This window comes from Danio rerio, chromosome 10 (assembly GCF_052040795.2).
Source record: "Danio rerio strain M-AB ecotype USA chromosome 10, GRCz13ab, whole genome shotgun sequence".
Taxonomy (NCBI): Eukaryota; Metazoa; Chordata; class Actinopteri; order Cypriniformes; family Danionidae; genus Danio; species Danio rerio.
The window spans coordinates 29,082,979-29,098,599 of record NC_141030.1 but is presented as its reverse complement, the minus strand read 5'-3'; the positions used below and the strand labels follow the sequence as shown (position 1 = coordinate 29,098,599).

The window sequence follows — 15,621 nt, the reverse complement described above, 5'->3', positions numbered from 1 at the left end:
CTGTTCTCCGCTGCAACGCCTGTTCTTTCTTAGCTGCATGCTTCAAGTGCGCTGCAGCCTCATCCAGCATCAATCTAATATCCACATTTTCCGCTCAAAATGGCTCTTCACGTCCCTAAAGCTCCGGGCTTTGCTCAGATGTTAAAGGATGGTGCGAAGGTAAGGCTGTTGAAACAGTGTTTTGCCCGAATCGTGTTGTTTTTAGCGCGCTCCCGATGATTCCACATAGAGCTTTCTAGAACACGGGCCTCAGACCCTACAACTACCGGTAAAACTGGCAGACGCTTCACACTTCAGCTGAAGAGTGTTATTTTGTACACGGCTGAAATTAACATCAGGTCTTAATGATGTAGCAAAGGGTTTACTGTAAATGGGTTATGTTGGAACGTGACGGATGAATGAAGTTAGCATGTTAGCTAAAGACATGTGCCACTGACTGACAGACTGAGAGATCACACCTCCATCACAACACTGTTTCAGCATATACTTTTGTCTCCTATGAAAATAAATGAATAATCTAGCATACAGTTCCCCATGTGTGTTTTCACCCAGATGTATGTACTGTAGGATTTGGCAAGAAAATATTGTCTGCTGAGGAAATGTTGATTTTATATTCGAACACTTGCATTTTCATGTGAGCAGTATCCATACAAACGAGGTGTTTCAGTCAGAACATTTTAATCATATTTAAAGTATGGTTAAAGATATCAAATAATGTCATCAAAGAAAACTTTGTTGTTACAGCTTTAATTCGCTGACATCTGTTCATTTTTTTAACAAAGTGACAACTTGTGACACGGTTCCTTTTTTTTATTAACACTGTTGAATATTTGTTCTGAATTCACATGCAAGAATAACTTCAAAACAACAATAACACTATTCAACATTGACTTTGAACAAAGTTGTACAGTATATAATATATTGCACTGTATATATATATGTACAGTCTGTTAGACATTCATTTGCTGATATTAATGTGATTTGCTTATTTAGAATTTGCAAAGAATACCTTAATAAAATTATACTAAAAAGTCTGAATGTGCAAATAAAAAACAGGGTTTCCGCGTGGTCTCAAAAAGTCTTAAAATGTCTTTAGTCCCAAAATCAAAATTTTACGCATTAAAAAGTTTTAAATTTACTGAAATATTGTGTTGTAGGTCTTAATTTTTTTTTTAAAACAAGTCTTATTTTTTTCTTTATGTATTGCTACCCAATCTGGCCATACAATCTCCAACAATCCATCTCAATAAAACTTTAAACTTTTTGTTTAAAAAGATATTTTAAACTGTATTTATCATAATGGTTTCCCATACAATAACATTTGTTTAAAAGTGCTCCATCATGTATTTACTGCTGAGGACACTGACCTGGACAGATTGTTGTGCATAGATTTAGTTTATTATAGTTTTCTAAAATAAATTGTACATTTTTTTGTATTTATTTCAAAGAAATTTTATGTTGGAATAAAAGTTTATGGATACAAGTAAAGTTTGCTTGTTTTTACACCTATTTTGCTCAGAATTTTTTTTTTTATTATTTTATTATTCATTTGTTATTGTATAATTAAATGTATTACATTTTTAATATTTTTGTTTTGATAGGGCAAATAAAGGCATTTTCCATCTGGGGAATTTAAAAATTTCTGTAGCCTTTATTCTTTTATAAATCTATAATTTCATTCATAAAAGTCTTAAAATGTCTTTAAAAGTCTTGAAAAACTCTGTGAAACCCGCAGAAACCCTGTAAAACCAACCCCAGTTAATTTATGAGATGGTTTCAGCATTTTGGGGGTAGCATCAGTTAAAACTTGCATAATAGAAAAGAGCATATAATCGTCAAATAAATAACTATTTTATCAAGGAGAAGCCATAGTATAAAGCATAATATCAGACTATATTCTACTTTTATGTATCAAATGCTTTTCCTCTACAGCATTCAGTCTTACAGATGTGATTATTTCCCCTATCAGCACTATTCAGGTCTTGAGGAAGCTGTTTTCAGGAACATACAGGCATGCAAGGAATTGGCACAAACCACAAGAACTGCTTATGGACCCAATGGTGAGGCTTTATGTATTTAAGATAATTTTAGACCCCATTTACACCTTTTATTAAGTTGCAGTTTTGTCAATACTATCACGAATGTAATGCTCAATCGCAACTCTATCCCTTACCCTTACACAGAGGGGTAGAGGTGTCCCAATTCTCTTTAGCGCAAAGCCGTAGGGGTAAGGTAAAGCGCTTGATACCCCTTGAAACGAAGGGGTACGAAAATTTTCTAGAAAACACCATCTACAACGGCAGCATGGCTGCACATTCGAAAGTCAGGAGATGCACAAATTATTATTATTTTTTGTCATTATTCTGAATCAGGGCTCGAAATTGCGACCATTTTGGTCGCATATGCGCCCGAAATTTTATCTATGCGACCTTAAAATATATTTGGGAGCATTTCTGCGAGTGCTTAAAATTGTTATGTGCGACCAGTTTTTACTGTAAAATGTTCACCACATGCGCGGATTCGGGAGACATTCACGCAGAATGCATCTCTGCACTTGCAACGCGAAACGCAGCGCTCGGGAATGGTTTAAAACAGTTGTCATGTCAACTTGCTTCAGTAAACAAATCCAAGTCCGTAATGCGTGCCCCGCCTTCACGCTCTTCTTATTGGCCCACTGCTCTAGCACTGAACGTGAATGATTGGTTAATATCAGCTGTCAATCACTCAGTCAGCGCTTCTGGCTTGGGATGACAGAGAGAGAGCTGCTACCGCGAAAAATTGTAAAGCGCTGAAGAGGAGAATGAAGATAACACTGACAGATTTTGTTTTAGAAACCATGACATCTAAAGTTATAAATACTGAAACGTCTTAGTAGTGATCATGTGCTAAATGTTAATCCACTATCTACACTTTTCCAAGAGTAGAAGACTTCCATTGGCTTCAAGTCCGCTATAAAAAGTCTGTGGGATGGAGTTTTCAGGTAACTGTTTGCCACATCTAGCACGAGAGCTTCTGTTTAATCTCTTATATAATCGCCAGATGCTGTCCGCCATGCAAGGGACAGCTATATGTCAAATTGAACACCACGTACACCATCGCGAACGGGCTTGCATTGAGTAAACTAATATCGCTACTCATAAAAATAAACCGGTATTGCTATTAACATGTATACATATAATAAGCTACAATCTGTGTCAAAAGCATCAGTGCAGTATCAGACAGCACTTGTGAGAACAGCACAGTTATACCGTTAACAGATTCATTTAAGTGCGTGCAGGGCAGGTGAGCGCTCCGTGTATCTTTTGCTCACTCAGTTCTGTTATAAAAATGTATTTTCTTGTGATAACGGGATTTCGTTGAGACATATTTTCCTCACGCTTGCATTTATATATATATATATATATTTTTTTTGCTTGTTAGTTTGATAATTGTTGATTTTAAATACAATAAATATGTTTGTATAAAACGTGTAGTAACGGTGCTCATAATTGGTGGGTGCGACTAAATTTTGGCTGATGCGCCTAAATGTTTAAAGTTAGGAGCACCGGTGCTACCAAGCAAAAAGGTTAATTTCGAGCCCTGTGAATTTTTACATGTTTATACTGTCAGCTCCGATTTGTTGCCTATATCTTTTATTTATTTATTTTTTGCCTGTCCATTTTCACATTCTTTTACTGTGACCCATTTCCAATTTATGTGTTTAAACTTTCCATACAATTTACGACGTTGCGTGTACGTAAAGGCAGGTTCTAGCATCTGCGCCACACTAACCGCCATGGAAGAGATTGTTTTGCTTTTAGATCAGCGAAATATGCAAAGTTCGCTCAACTTTAAAATGATTTTGAGGCGGAGGAGGAGGGAAAGGGCTGTCATCCAAGCTTGCGCCTATGGTTTATATATGGTGTCCTCCACCATTCAGAGCAAACTGTGGTGGGCTTTAATGAGGAGCAGTGGGTCCGAAATTTTAATATGAGCACACACACGCTCTTCTTTCTATGTATTAAACCATAGAGAAGTACCACACTGTCACAAGTTAAATGACGTACAAAGCGAAATGCCTCAATACATTCCATCTGGATGTTTACATGATAGTTGCATTGTCACATTCGATTTATATCTGATTTATTTCCACATATGATGGAGGCCTGAAACTGTTCTCTGAATATCCGAATGCATGCGTTTTTTTCATGTTTAAATAGTCATAGAATAGATCCAATCTGTGTCACATATAAGTAAAAAAGCTAAATGGGGTCACATTTAACTGGCAGTGGAAACAGGGCCTCAGTGAGTCAGAAAATCGAAATCGGGAATTACCTTTGTACAATGACTGTTGTAATGTTGATGTTGTTTGCATGTGTTTACATAAATGAATATGGCCACTGTCTATAGATACTGTGAAAGAATTGTGATTGGGCCCAAGACCAAAGAATCCCTGAGAATTGTGATTGGGCCTAAAACAATATTTTGCCCCTTGATTAAGTCTTATAGATGTTGAAATTCAATTTGATTGGATTATTTTTTGTAGTGTAAATGTTCATGCTTATTAATCTTTATACAGGTATGAACAAAATGGTCATCAACCACTTGGAGAAACTGTTTGTCACTAATGATGCTGCAACTATTCTGAGAGAGCTGGAGGTACATATTAGTAATCATAGCTATGCATGCATTAATATAAATAATTTGGAATACCATTTATATCTCTCTCTTTTTTTCCTTCCCCCAAGGTTCAGCACCCAGCAGCCAAAATGATAGTGATGGCGTCCCACATGCAGGAGCAGGAAGTAGGCGATGGCACAAACTTTGTTCTGGTGTTTGCTGGAGCTCTGCTGGAGCTTGCAGAGGAGCTACTGAGAATGGGTCTTTCAGTTTCAGAGGTCAGCCAACAACAGAACTAATGCACTGTCTCTCTATTTATGTTTAATTCCACTTATTTTTTGTTATTCAATATATTTGAGATTCTAAATGTGTAACAATTGTACAAAATACCCAAGTTTAGAAACAGATTTTTTTTCTTTAAAACGGATTTAAAAGGTTGTATGTTAATATTATTATTTATATATATATATATATATATATATATATATATATATATATATGTATATATATATATATATATATATATATATATATATATATATATATATATATATATATATATATATATATATATATATATATGTAATTTTTTTAGCAGATTATATTAGGTCTAAATTCCCTTTTCAAGTTGAAATCATTTTCAAACACGATAGATTTGATAAATAATTTCTACTAATTTACTAATGTTTTTGCCATGATGACAGTACATAATATTTCACTAGTTTTTTTTTGGGGGGGATGCTAGTGTTCAGCTAAAAGTGCAATTTAAAGGCTTAACTAGGTTTGGTTAAATAGGCAAGTCTCTGGAAAATATATTTTATCTTATAATTCCAGCCAAACTGGACAAACAAAAGATAAATATAAAAGGAAGTACTGTGATTTTTTTTTACTACTATAATTATTGTTGTCATTAAAATTGCTCTCTTAAACATCATGATGTAAAAGAATTGAACACACACTGGAGGAATAATAATTTTGCGTTTACTGTAAATCTTTTTTTGTTCCAGGTGATTGAGGGCTATGAGATGGCTTGTAAGAAAGCTCTGGAAATTCTGCCTGATTGCGTCTGCTCTTCTGCAAAGAATCTGCATGATCTGGAGGAGGCGACAGCCATGATCCGCTCTGCTGTCATGAGCAAACAATACGGCAATGAGGATTTCCTGGCCAACCTCATTGCACAGGCCTGCGGTAATGCGTGATTGCTTTACTGTACTGTCACAAAGATCCTTTTTATTTTGTTTGTAATAATATATATCTTTTTTTACAGTCTCCATCTTCCCTGAGTCTGGTAGTTTTAATGTTGACAATGTCAGAGTATGCAAAATTTTGGTAAGTAGTACTGAATATAGTTATTTCTTTAGTCCATGTTTTGTCATATGTTAGTTTCATTTGTGTTTTCGTTTGCTTTGCAGGGCTGTGGACTGAACTCTTCTACTATGCTTCACGGGATGGTGTTTAAGAAAGAGGCAGAAGGTGATGTCACATCAGTGAAAGATGCAAAGATAGCAGTGTTCTCCTGTCCATTTGACTGCACGGTTACTGAAACCAAGGTAGGAAAATTGAATTGAATTAAATGCCTTAGGGGACCGTTTGCACAGAATGTGTTTTTCCTTTCTAATGCGCTACTTCTATTGTTTTTAATTCAAACACATGTTTGATGAATGAGTGACCATTAGACTCGTGTTTTTTGGCTCACGTCTTGTGGCATGTAAATGCTCAATTTTTAACTTCAACTTTCACAAGCAGCGCGTCTCATCGCTGTCAGTTACACAGTAGTGGACCATAAGGGTGTCACAATCCTCCAAATCCTCGATTCGATTACATTTTCGATTCTAAAGTCACGATTCGATTTTCGATTATGAATAATTAATTAATTAATAACGCATTAATTATTTGTAGCCTACCGTTTAAACTACCTGACCTGCATGGTCTTTGTTTTACCCATAAACAAATCATACAGTAAATGAATAAAGGCAAGATACACACATAATTACCACCTGTCAATCCCTTTTTTCTGCGGGACTCGTGAATAGGCAGTGATCTGTGTCGTTATAATGGCGTCTGTAAAAAAGGTCCACAACCAACAGGAACCAGCCAACAGTATCTGAGGTGTTCGCTAAAATGACTAAGTACTTGTGTGAAAGTGAAAGATTGAAGCAGTCTACTGACCCGCTGACTGCCTTGACCCGCTGTCTCGAGCGCATGACAATGTGTGTGCGTCTGTGTCTGTGTGTGAATGAGTGTGTGTGGTCACGTGATGTGCGTTTTCAGCTGTAGTGAGGAAGGAGGGCTGCTCAGAAATGCTACATGCCAGTGTGGATGTGGATCATTGTTGTTCTAAAATGCCATTTAAAAACAAAGACATATTAGTGTAAACAGGGCCTGAGTGTGTATTTTTTGCGAGTGGATTTGCAACGGGTGCGGGGCGGAGGATCGCGATGCGCCCATCGTCTATCATCCCAACCGTAATGCATACTTAGCAGAGCTTGCAAACTGTGTTTTTTTTTTTTGTCGACAACACGAACGTTGTCAACATAACTCACTGGAAATCCAAAATACTTCCACACCGGCGACTTCATTGAAAGAGGAGAGGATTTATGCTCTGTCTACGGGTCTCCTGTGCCTGCAGTTTAACAAGCACTTCAACAAGCATGTTTTTTCCCGCTTGGCAAGCCAAGCTAACGTGACATGGGGGCGTGGCAGCATCGATGATTCTATTTTTTGATTCGATAATCGAAGTTGAGCATAAATTTCGTTCGATTTCGATTAAAAATCGAAATAGTGACACCCTTAGTGGACCAATCAAAAGAGCTCAGGTGGGGCGAGCATTGCAAGTTTTTGTTTAAGGGCTCATTCACACCTAATCCATCTTTGCTTTTAAAAATGTGAGACGCGATGGTTTAGAATTGCTTTTAAAAAAAGCACAGCAGAAAGCGCCTGTAAACAGAAACTTGCAACGGTTGCCTCACCTCAGAGCTCTTCTAAATGGTCCAATGCTGTGGAACTGACAGGGATGAGCTGTGCTATGTGTGAAAGCTGAAGTTCTTTCAACTTGACGCGTCTAAAAAGACGTGAGTTTAATGGTCACACAAGTCCATGTTTACATTGAAAACCATTAAAAAGCAGCACGGTAGAAAGGAAAATGCATTCTGTGTGAACGACCTGACAGTTTTTTTTCTTTCTATGATGTTCAAAATTGTGCAGTTATCATTGTTTTCTTTTGATCTGTAGCTCAATTTGATTAATTCTTTGTGATGTTTCATAGGGAACAGTACTTATCAAGAATGCAGATGAGCTCATGAATTTCAGCAAAGGAGAGGAGGACCTGATGGAGGCCCAGGTGAAGGCTATTGCGGATTCAGGGGCCAGTGTGGTTGTGACTGGGGGCAAAGTCGCTGATATGGCTCTTCATTATGCCAACAAGTACAAGCTCATGGTGGTCAGGTAAGAAAAAGACTGATCCGGATCACTTCATCATCCAGGTTGTTTCAAAATATTTTTGATTTGTTAAATGTATGAAATTTATGATTTTTTTTTTGTACCAAGGCTTAACTCAAAATGGGACCTCAGAAGACTATGCAAAACTGTCGGAGCCACAGCATTACCCAGACTGGTGAGCTTAGATTGTATTAGTGGCCATTTGTGTGAAGCAATGAGTTAGTGATAAACCAGATGGTGTTGTCAGATATTGTGTTCAATCTAAATGCTGTTTATTTTGGCTGTGACAAACAGACTTCGCCTACCCCAGAAGAGATGGGACGCTGTGACAGTGTTTACCTGTCTGAGGTTGGAGATACACAGGTTGTGGTCTTCAAACATGGTAAGGAAAATAGTATGCTTCATCCTGTGTTTACAAATTACACATGTACAAGTTATGTGGATTGGTGTGTGCTTACCTTTGATTAAATGTTTGTGGACAGTAATATTTTTCTAAGAAAGTAATACTTTGGTTTGGCAAGGATGCACTGTTCATCAAACGTGGACATGTATACATTACTGATAATTCCTCATTATATAAAACAAATGTTGAACTTTCGGTTAGTCAGAGAATCATGGTCAAAATAACATTGATAACAATATTAGAAAATGTCTGAGAGATCACGTGACTGTAGAATTAAATGTTTTTTATTTATTGTTGAACATAATTTCTTAAAAAAGGTTTAAACAAAAAAAGACTTACATTTTTATCACATATTACAAGCAAATGCAAAAAATTATATATTAAACATCCCTGTTAAAAAAATTGTCAGGCATTTTGAACAACAACCATTTAAGCTCCACATTACATTCCCCAAATACTAAATATATAAATTACATTTGTCAGCATTATTTTGTGGTGATGATTTTGATGTTTTGATAATATGATAAATGAAAATTTGTGATCATGTTTATTATAAATTTATTAACAAGTACAGGCCAAAGTTGTTGTTTTCAAAATGTTACACTGAACATTTGTGGTTTATTTTTATTTTTTTTATTTGAAACTGTGAACACATCAGATCTTTATATATATATATATATATATATATATATATATATATATATATATGTATGTATGTATGTGTGTGTGTATATATATATATATATATATATATATATATATATATATATATATATATATATATATATATATATATGTGTGTATATATATATATATATATATATATATATATATATATATATATATATATATATATATATGTGTGTGTGTGTGTGTATATATATGTGTGTAGTGAGGAAGCCCTCCTTCCTCACTACAGCTGAAAACGCACATCACGTGACCACACACACTCATTCACACACAGACACAGACGCACACACATTGTCATGCGCTCGAGACAGCGGGTCAAGGCAGTCAGCGGGTCAGTAGACTGCTTCAATCTTTCACTTTCACACAAGTACTTAGTCATTTTAGCGAACACCTCAGATACTGTTGGCTGGTTCCTGTTGGTTGTGGACCTTTTTTACCAACGCCATTATAACGACACAGATCACTGCCTATTCACGAGTCCCGCAGAAAAAAGGGATTGACAGGTGGTAATTATGTGTGTATCTTGCCTTTATTCATTTACTGTATGATTTGTTTATGGGTAAAACAAAGACCATGCAGGTCAGGTAGTTTAAACGGTAGGCTACAAATAATTAATGCGTTATTAATTAATTAATTATTCATAATCGAAAATCGAATCGTGACTTTAGAATCGAAAATGTAATCGAATCGAGGATTTGGAGGATTGTGACACCCTTATGGTCCACTACTGTGTAACTGACAGCGATGAGACGCGCTGCTTGTGAAAGTTGAAGTTAAAAATTGAGCATTTACATGCCACAAGACGTGAGCCAAAAAACACGAGTCTAATGGTCACTCATTCATCAAACATGTGTTTGAATTAAAAACAATAGAAGTAGCGCATTAGAAAGGAAAAACACATTCTGTGCAAACGGTCCCCTAAGGCATTTAATTCAATTCAATTTTCCTACCTTGGTTTCAGTAACCGTGCAGTCAAATGGACAGGAGAACAAACAAACAAAATCAGCATTTTTTTAAAGGTTGTTTACATGTTTATGGGCATTTGAGTAGTTTTACATTTGATAGGGTGGACTTTACCTTGCGTTCATTTTATACAAATTACTAAACCAAAAAAACTTTTGTTTTTAAGTGTAGTGGGTTCATTTATTTTGTTCAACAGATTTCAAGCTTTATGTGGATATATTTCTTATTTTTGTGAAGCAAGCACTCGCTGAGATTTTAGTGTGTTTGTTGACCACAAAAACTGTAAAAGTAAACGCACATGTCTGGTCTGAGCTTCTCCCCGTGAGAAACGTCAGTCTATAGCGAACAATGATTGCTTCCTGTACTAGTATGTAGTGTTTTATTCGCCATATTGACCATTACACTTTTCCCCTTTCAAAACTATATGAGTGAATTGTCTTGTGTATTTTATAGTCTTTGGTATTATAGTCGTCTTAGAAAAATGTACATGTCCTTGACCTAAATGTAAATCAGACAGCTCATGTCATCTCACTCCTTATTTCTAGATAAAGAAGACGGTGCCATCTCTACTTTAGTCATTCGCGGGTCCACAGATAACCTAATGGATGACATTGAGCGTGCCATTGATGATGGAGTGAACACTTTCAAAGTCCTTGTCAGGGTGAGCCAGTTTAAAACTTACCCAAACATAAAACCACTTCTAATTAAAGTCTCTTAAATGACAAGTGGTACTAACAGGAGTTCTTTTCCCCCAGGATGCACGTCTTTGTCCAGGTGCTGGTGCCACTGAAATTGAGCTGGCGAAGCACATCACCTCGTATGGAGAAGTACGCACATCAGTCTAATCTAATTTTGCTGCTGGCAAAAGCTGAACAGTGTAAATAATTAAAAAATATGTCCTGTAAAGTCTTGCCCAGGCCTGGAGCAGTACGCCATCAAGAAGTACGCAGAGGCATTTGAAGCACTGCCCCGTGCGCTGGCAGAAAACTCTGGTGTGAAGGGCAACGAGCTGATCTCCAAATTGTACGCCACACATCACGAGGGCAACAAGAACTCAGGCTTTGACATTGAGGTGAGTGAAATAAAATATGGAAATAAAAAAAGGACCCTGGATATTGAATTTGAAGGTGCAGTGGCCTAGTATATTTTATGGCTGAAGATAAGGCCTGTTAGACTATTTAAAGAGGGTAAAACACCATGAATAACAACTGTTGAAATATGCTTATTTTACGCTGTTCACTAAATGTGACCTTGCACCACAAAACAACAACTATTTTTTTCTATTTGGGATTTTTGACATAATCTTTAATCTTTATGAATTAGCTTTCCATTGATTTTTGCTTTGTTTGCGTAGGGCAATATTTGGTTGACAATACAACTATTTGAATATCTGGAATCTTAAATATTGAGAGAATTCCCTTTAAAGTTGTCCAGATTAAGTTCTTAGCTATGCATATATATTACTACTCAGTTTTATTCAATTACGGTGGGGAATTTTCAGATTGTTTCCTTGGAAGATGAGCTTTAAAATTCAGATAATTTGCTTAAAGAAAATTGGTAACACTTAAATAATAATGGTTCATTAGTTAATATATTTAGTAACATGAGCAGAAAATGAATACATTCATTACAGTATTTATTCAGCTTTTTTAACGCTATTCATGTTTGTTGTCAGTTCATGTTAACAAGCACAACTTTGGATTTTGATAATGCTTTATTAAATGTTGAACTATGGCTAATAAATTTTGTACAAGATTGTTCAGGTTAGTAAATGCATTAAAATAATTATTAAATGTTTCTAAAAAAGCCTATAATTTTAACTAGGGTTGGGTCGATAGACAATGCAATTGTCCATTGCTGATGGCCAATAGACAACACGATGCTGAGCCGGCATCGCCGATCCTCCATCCCGCCCCTGTCGCAAACCCGCTTGCAAAAAATACACACTCAGACCCCGTTTACACTAATACGTCTTAGTGCTAAAATGGCATTTTAGAACGAAAATGATCCACATCCCCACCATTTTACCTAGCATTTCTGAACATTCCTGCGTCCGCTGAAAATGCGTGTCACGTGACCACACACACAGACACAAGTCGTGCTCACTGCAGAGCCACACACTGTCGTGCACTCCTCTGGGCTCCAGAGACAGAGAGCAGTGCACGTCGAACAGTTTTTAAAGGATGTACCGCTGGATCGTGTCTCACTATAGTTGGTAAACGTGATATTCAGACATCCCAAGACTCCCAGAAGTTCTGGGAGTTCAATGCATTTGTGGGACTCAAAATGCAAAGTAATTTAATTATCTATAGCAGACTTAAACCAGACAAGGTGCTGACACACTCAACTAAAGGCTGCATGGCTCAACTTTACACTCCATGGTTTCCGCTACATTCATTTCACCAAAATTCATCCCGCCACAGCTACATTACACTTTTCCATTTTCCAATTATTATGTTTTTTTAAAAGCAGGTTATAATCACACCAAACCTATCAAAATTTAAGTGAATTATAACGGCGCAAATTTTTCTGTAACCATAGCATTGCTGTGTGTCATTTGTTTAACCCTTTAAGGTGACATGCTGACTGACTGACAGGTGAGGTTAGCAAACACGACATGGCGTTCAGTTAAGATGAACACAGTCTTCATAATTATACTTTGTTATTTATATGCTTTATAGTTCAGAATACAATGACTTTATCTTGCTGGAGTTTATAGCCGTTTCACTTTACGTCAGGACACATTAATACCGCTCTGTAGGTCTATTGGAGACCTATTGTAGGTCTATTGGAAATTCATAATATTTCCTAGCAAATTGAATAAATGTTGGAGACATATTTGTTACATAAATGCACTAAATCGCACTTCAGTGTTTATTTGAGAGTGCACAAGAAAATCTGCACTTGAGCAGGAGCAGAGGAAATTGGCGCGCAAGCAAAGAGATTTGCATGCTCGTATTACATAAATGCGATCTCGACTTGTAATACTGCACTCACAACATTTGTCATTTAAATAACGCCATAGGTAGTGGGACGATGTGTGTAAAAGGCCTGAGAGGAAAAATCAGAGAGGAAACGCAGTACTGCATAGTTCAAGTGACTCAATTCCTAATTTTTTTTTTCACCCATGTGCCACAGATGGGATATGGCCCATGTACGTGTAAGCAGGAACAAAATCTTATAGATTCTGATTTACATAAATTAGATTCAGGCCTTGTTCATATGTGGAAATTTGTCTGATATGAATCACATCCATGCCCTTGTGTTTGCAGTGTAAGCAAGTAGATCGGATTTTCACCTGTCAATGTGAGTAGTGCATCATTAAAAAACATAGTGAACGACATCACTCTGATGCTTTCATTTTGGAACAAATTTTAGTAGAGTCCCAAACCTTCAATCTCATACCGTAGGACTAGAAAAAGCTTTTCTGTTGTCATGTAGCACAAGTATTTAAGCATGTTTAACGAGATTAAAAGAGCAAGAGAGCACAACATCTGCCATGTAACCAATATAAACTAATATAAAACTGTTGCATACGTGCATAAATCACAGTTTGGAAATGACTTTAAGATGCCCACTGGTTTAAAAAAGCCTAGATTAAAAGAAAATGGCCAAGTGAGAACTTTTCCATCATAAACTATAGTAAAACAACTTGTCAGAAATAATAAAATAAAATAAACTAATCCATGCAAACAGATTAAATACATATGTGGAGAAAAGAGCATGCGTTTATTATCAGCTATTAGTCAGTCCGAAATATAGATATTTTTTAAATTTATCTATTTTTTTTTTTCTGGTCTTTGCCGTGTGCAGTGTAAATGCAAACAATTGGATACAGATCACTTTTAAAAGACGCAAGCAGGTCATCAAAACAAAATTAGATACAGTCACAAAATCAGAATTGACCATTAAGATCTACGGTGTAAATGCAGCCAAAATGCACAAATCACAATTATTACTGTTAAATTATTCCACAGTAATAATGTGAATTGTTTTCTGGTGAATGTGGATATTTATTTTGTCTGCACAAGACGTTTTTTTGACTGCTGCTTTTGATCACTGTTTTAGGGAGAGGGTCCTGCAGTGAGAGACATGATGGAGGCAGGCATCCTCGATCCATACCTAGTCAAGTACTGGGGCATCAAACTGGCCACAAACGCAGCCATCACTGTCCTCCGTGTGGATCAGGTTAGATCTCTTACACTTATTTGTATACTCTTTCATTTTTCTCCATTCATGTTCATCACTTTTGGGATTTTAGTTTTTTGTTTGTTTGTCTGTTTTTTGTTTTCTTGGATTATAATGTGATGTGTATATGCCAGATCATTATGGCAAAGCCAGCAGGGGGACCCAAAGCCCCCAAACAGCAAGGACACTGGGACAAGGACGGCTGGGATGATGAACCAGATAAATTTGATACACATCATTAATAAGAAATCCTAAATAATAGCAAAGGTGCACAAAAACACGCCAATGTTTGGAGTGCTTAACCACCAGAGTGACCCAGGCTGCATGAACACAGTGTGGATATTCACCTTAACCAAATGAGTCTAACAGTCGTAGATATTGAAGTTTGGATTAACATATATGATAAATGATCTGATTTTGATATCCTCGAACTCCAGGAATGATATAGTAAATACTATACAAGTGTCTACACCCACAGACAGAATGGTTCGATTCACTATTTGCAGTTGTGTTGTCTAATGACGCTAAATATTAGTCTTGAGTTCAGTCTGAATAAAAGTCTGAGTTATAGGGTAGTAACCCACAAACATCACTAACTTATTACTTGCTATGTTGAATGTTATCTAAGCGTTTTGGCACATTTACTTGCATTCCGCATGCACTAAAAGCACTTTTTTCTTCAGAGTTTTGCACTGCACAACGGACTGTCTTTTACTCTGCGCATCTGACTTTGTCTGATTTTTCCTTCACAGATAATAATGGCCAAGCCGGCTGGTGGACCCAAAGCTCCACAAGGAAAGAAGGACTGGGATGAGGATGAATGATGACATTAGGCTGTTTTGTTTCCCTGTCACCGTCTTAGCTTTTCAAGTGTTGTGTATTTAATATCTGCCCCCCATTCTCTCTTTTTTTTTTTGTATTTTTTTAGGAGAAGCCATGTACATTAACTGAGTGGCTACGAGCTGTATTCTGGTCCCAATAAAGGCACTTGAGCTGTCAGCGTCATTGTTTTACTTCACTAATCTTTGGTTTAGAACAGCATACAGTATAATTCTGACCCTGTGATGCTCTAAAAAAAGTTAAGACATTTACAGTTCATCAACTATTTAATTTACAAAAACAACATTTAAGTGTTACTTTTTGTTTTCCTAGTCATTTTTTGAACAAGTTATTATAGATGTGCACTTATCGCCCTCTGCAGTTGTTTGGAAGCACTGCACTCTAGATCCAAAAGACAGATTGTTAATGTAGAAAAAAACAAGTGACGTAAATGTTTCTTGGAGGTCTCATTATATATTTGCTTATGTCTCAATTTTTTTAATGACAGATTGATAGAAAAA

At 36.4% G+C, this 15,621-nt stretch overlaps 1 protein-coding gene across 2 annotated transcripts; it reads left to right on the top strand.

The window, feature by feature from the left end:
* The first annotated feature begins 24 nt into the window (after positions 1-24).
* cct8 (chaperonin containing TCP1, subunit 8 (theta)) lies at positions 25-15,280 on the top strand. Of its 2 annotated transcripts, XM_087269115.1 has the most exons (16): positions 25-159; positions 1,970-2,060; positions 4,559-4,638; positions 4,728-4,877; positions 5,607-5,787; positions 5,867-5,928; positions 6,012-6,149; positions 7,865-8,043; positions 8,146-8,212; positions 8,332-8,419; positions 10,639-10,754; positions 10,849-10,920; positions 11,001-11,165; positions 14,162-14,281; positions 14,416-14,548; positions 15,034-15,280. In XM_087269115.1, exons 1-15 carry the CDS (start codon positions 100-102, stop codon positions 14,521-14,523), a joined length of 1,677 nt encoding a protein of 558 aa, XP_087125241.1. In that variant the 5' UTR covers positions 25-99; the 3' UTR covers positions 14,524-14,548; positions 15,034-15,280.
* The last annotated feature ends 341 nt before the right edge of the window (positions 15,281-15,621 follow it).

Bases quoted from the DNA above. Each gene is read 5' to 3' on its own strand.
- cct8 (XM_087269115.1), top strand. From the start codon at position 100: ATGGCTCTTCACGTCCCTAAAGCTCCGGGCTTTGCTCAGATGTTAAAG. The intron at 8,044-8,145 runs GTAAGAAAAAGA...TTTTGTACCAAG, and splicing joins TACAAGCTCATGGTGGTCAG to GCTTAACTCAAAATGGGACC. The intron at 10,921-11,000 runs GTACGCACATCA...TGTCCTGTAAAG, and splicing joins ACATCACCTCGTATGGAGAA to TCTTGCCCAGGCCTGGAGCA.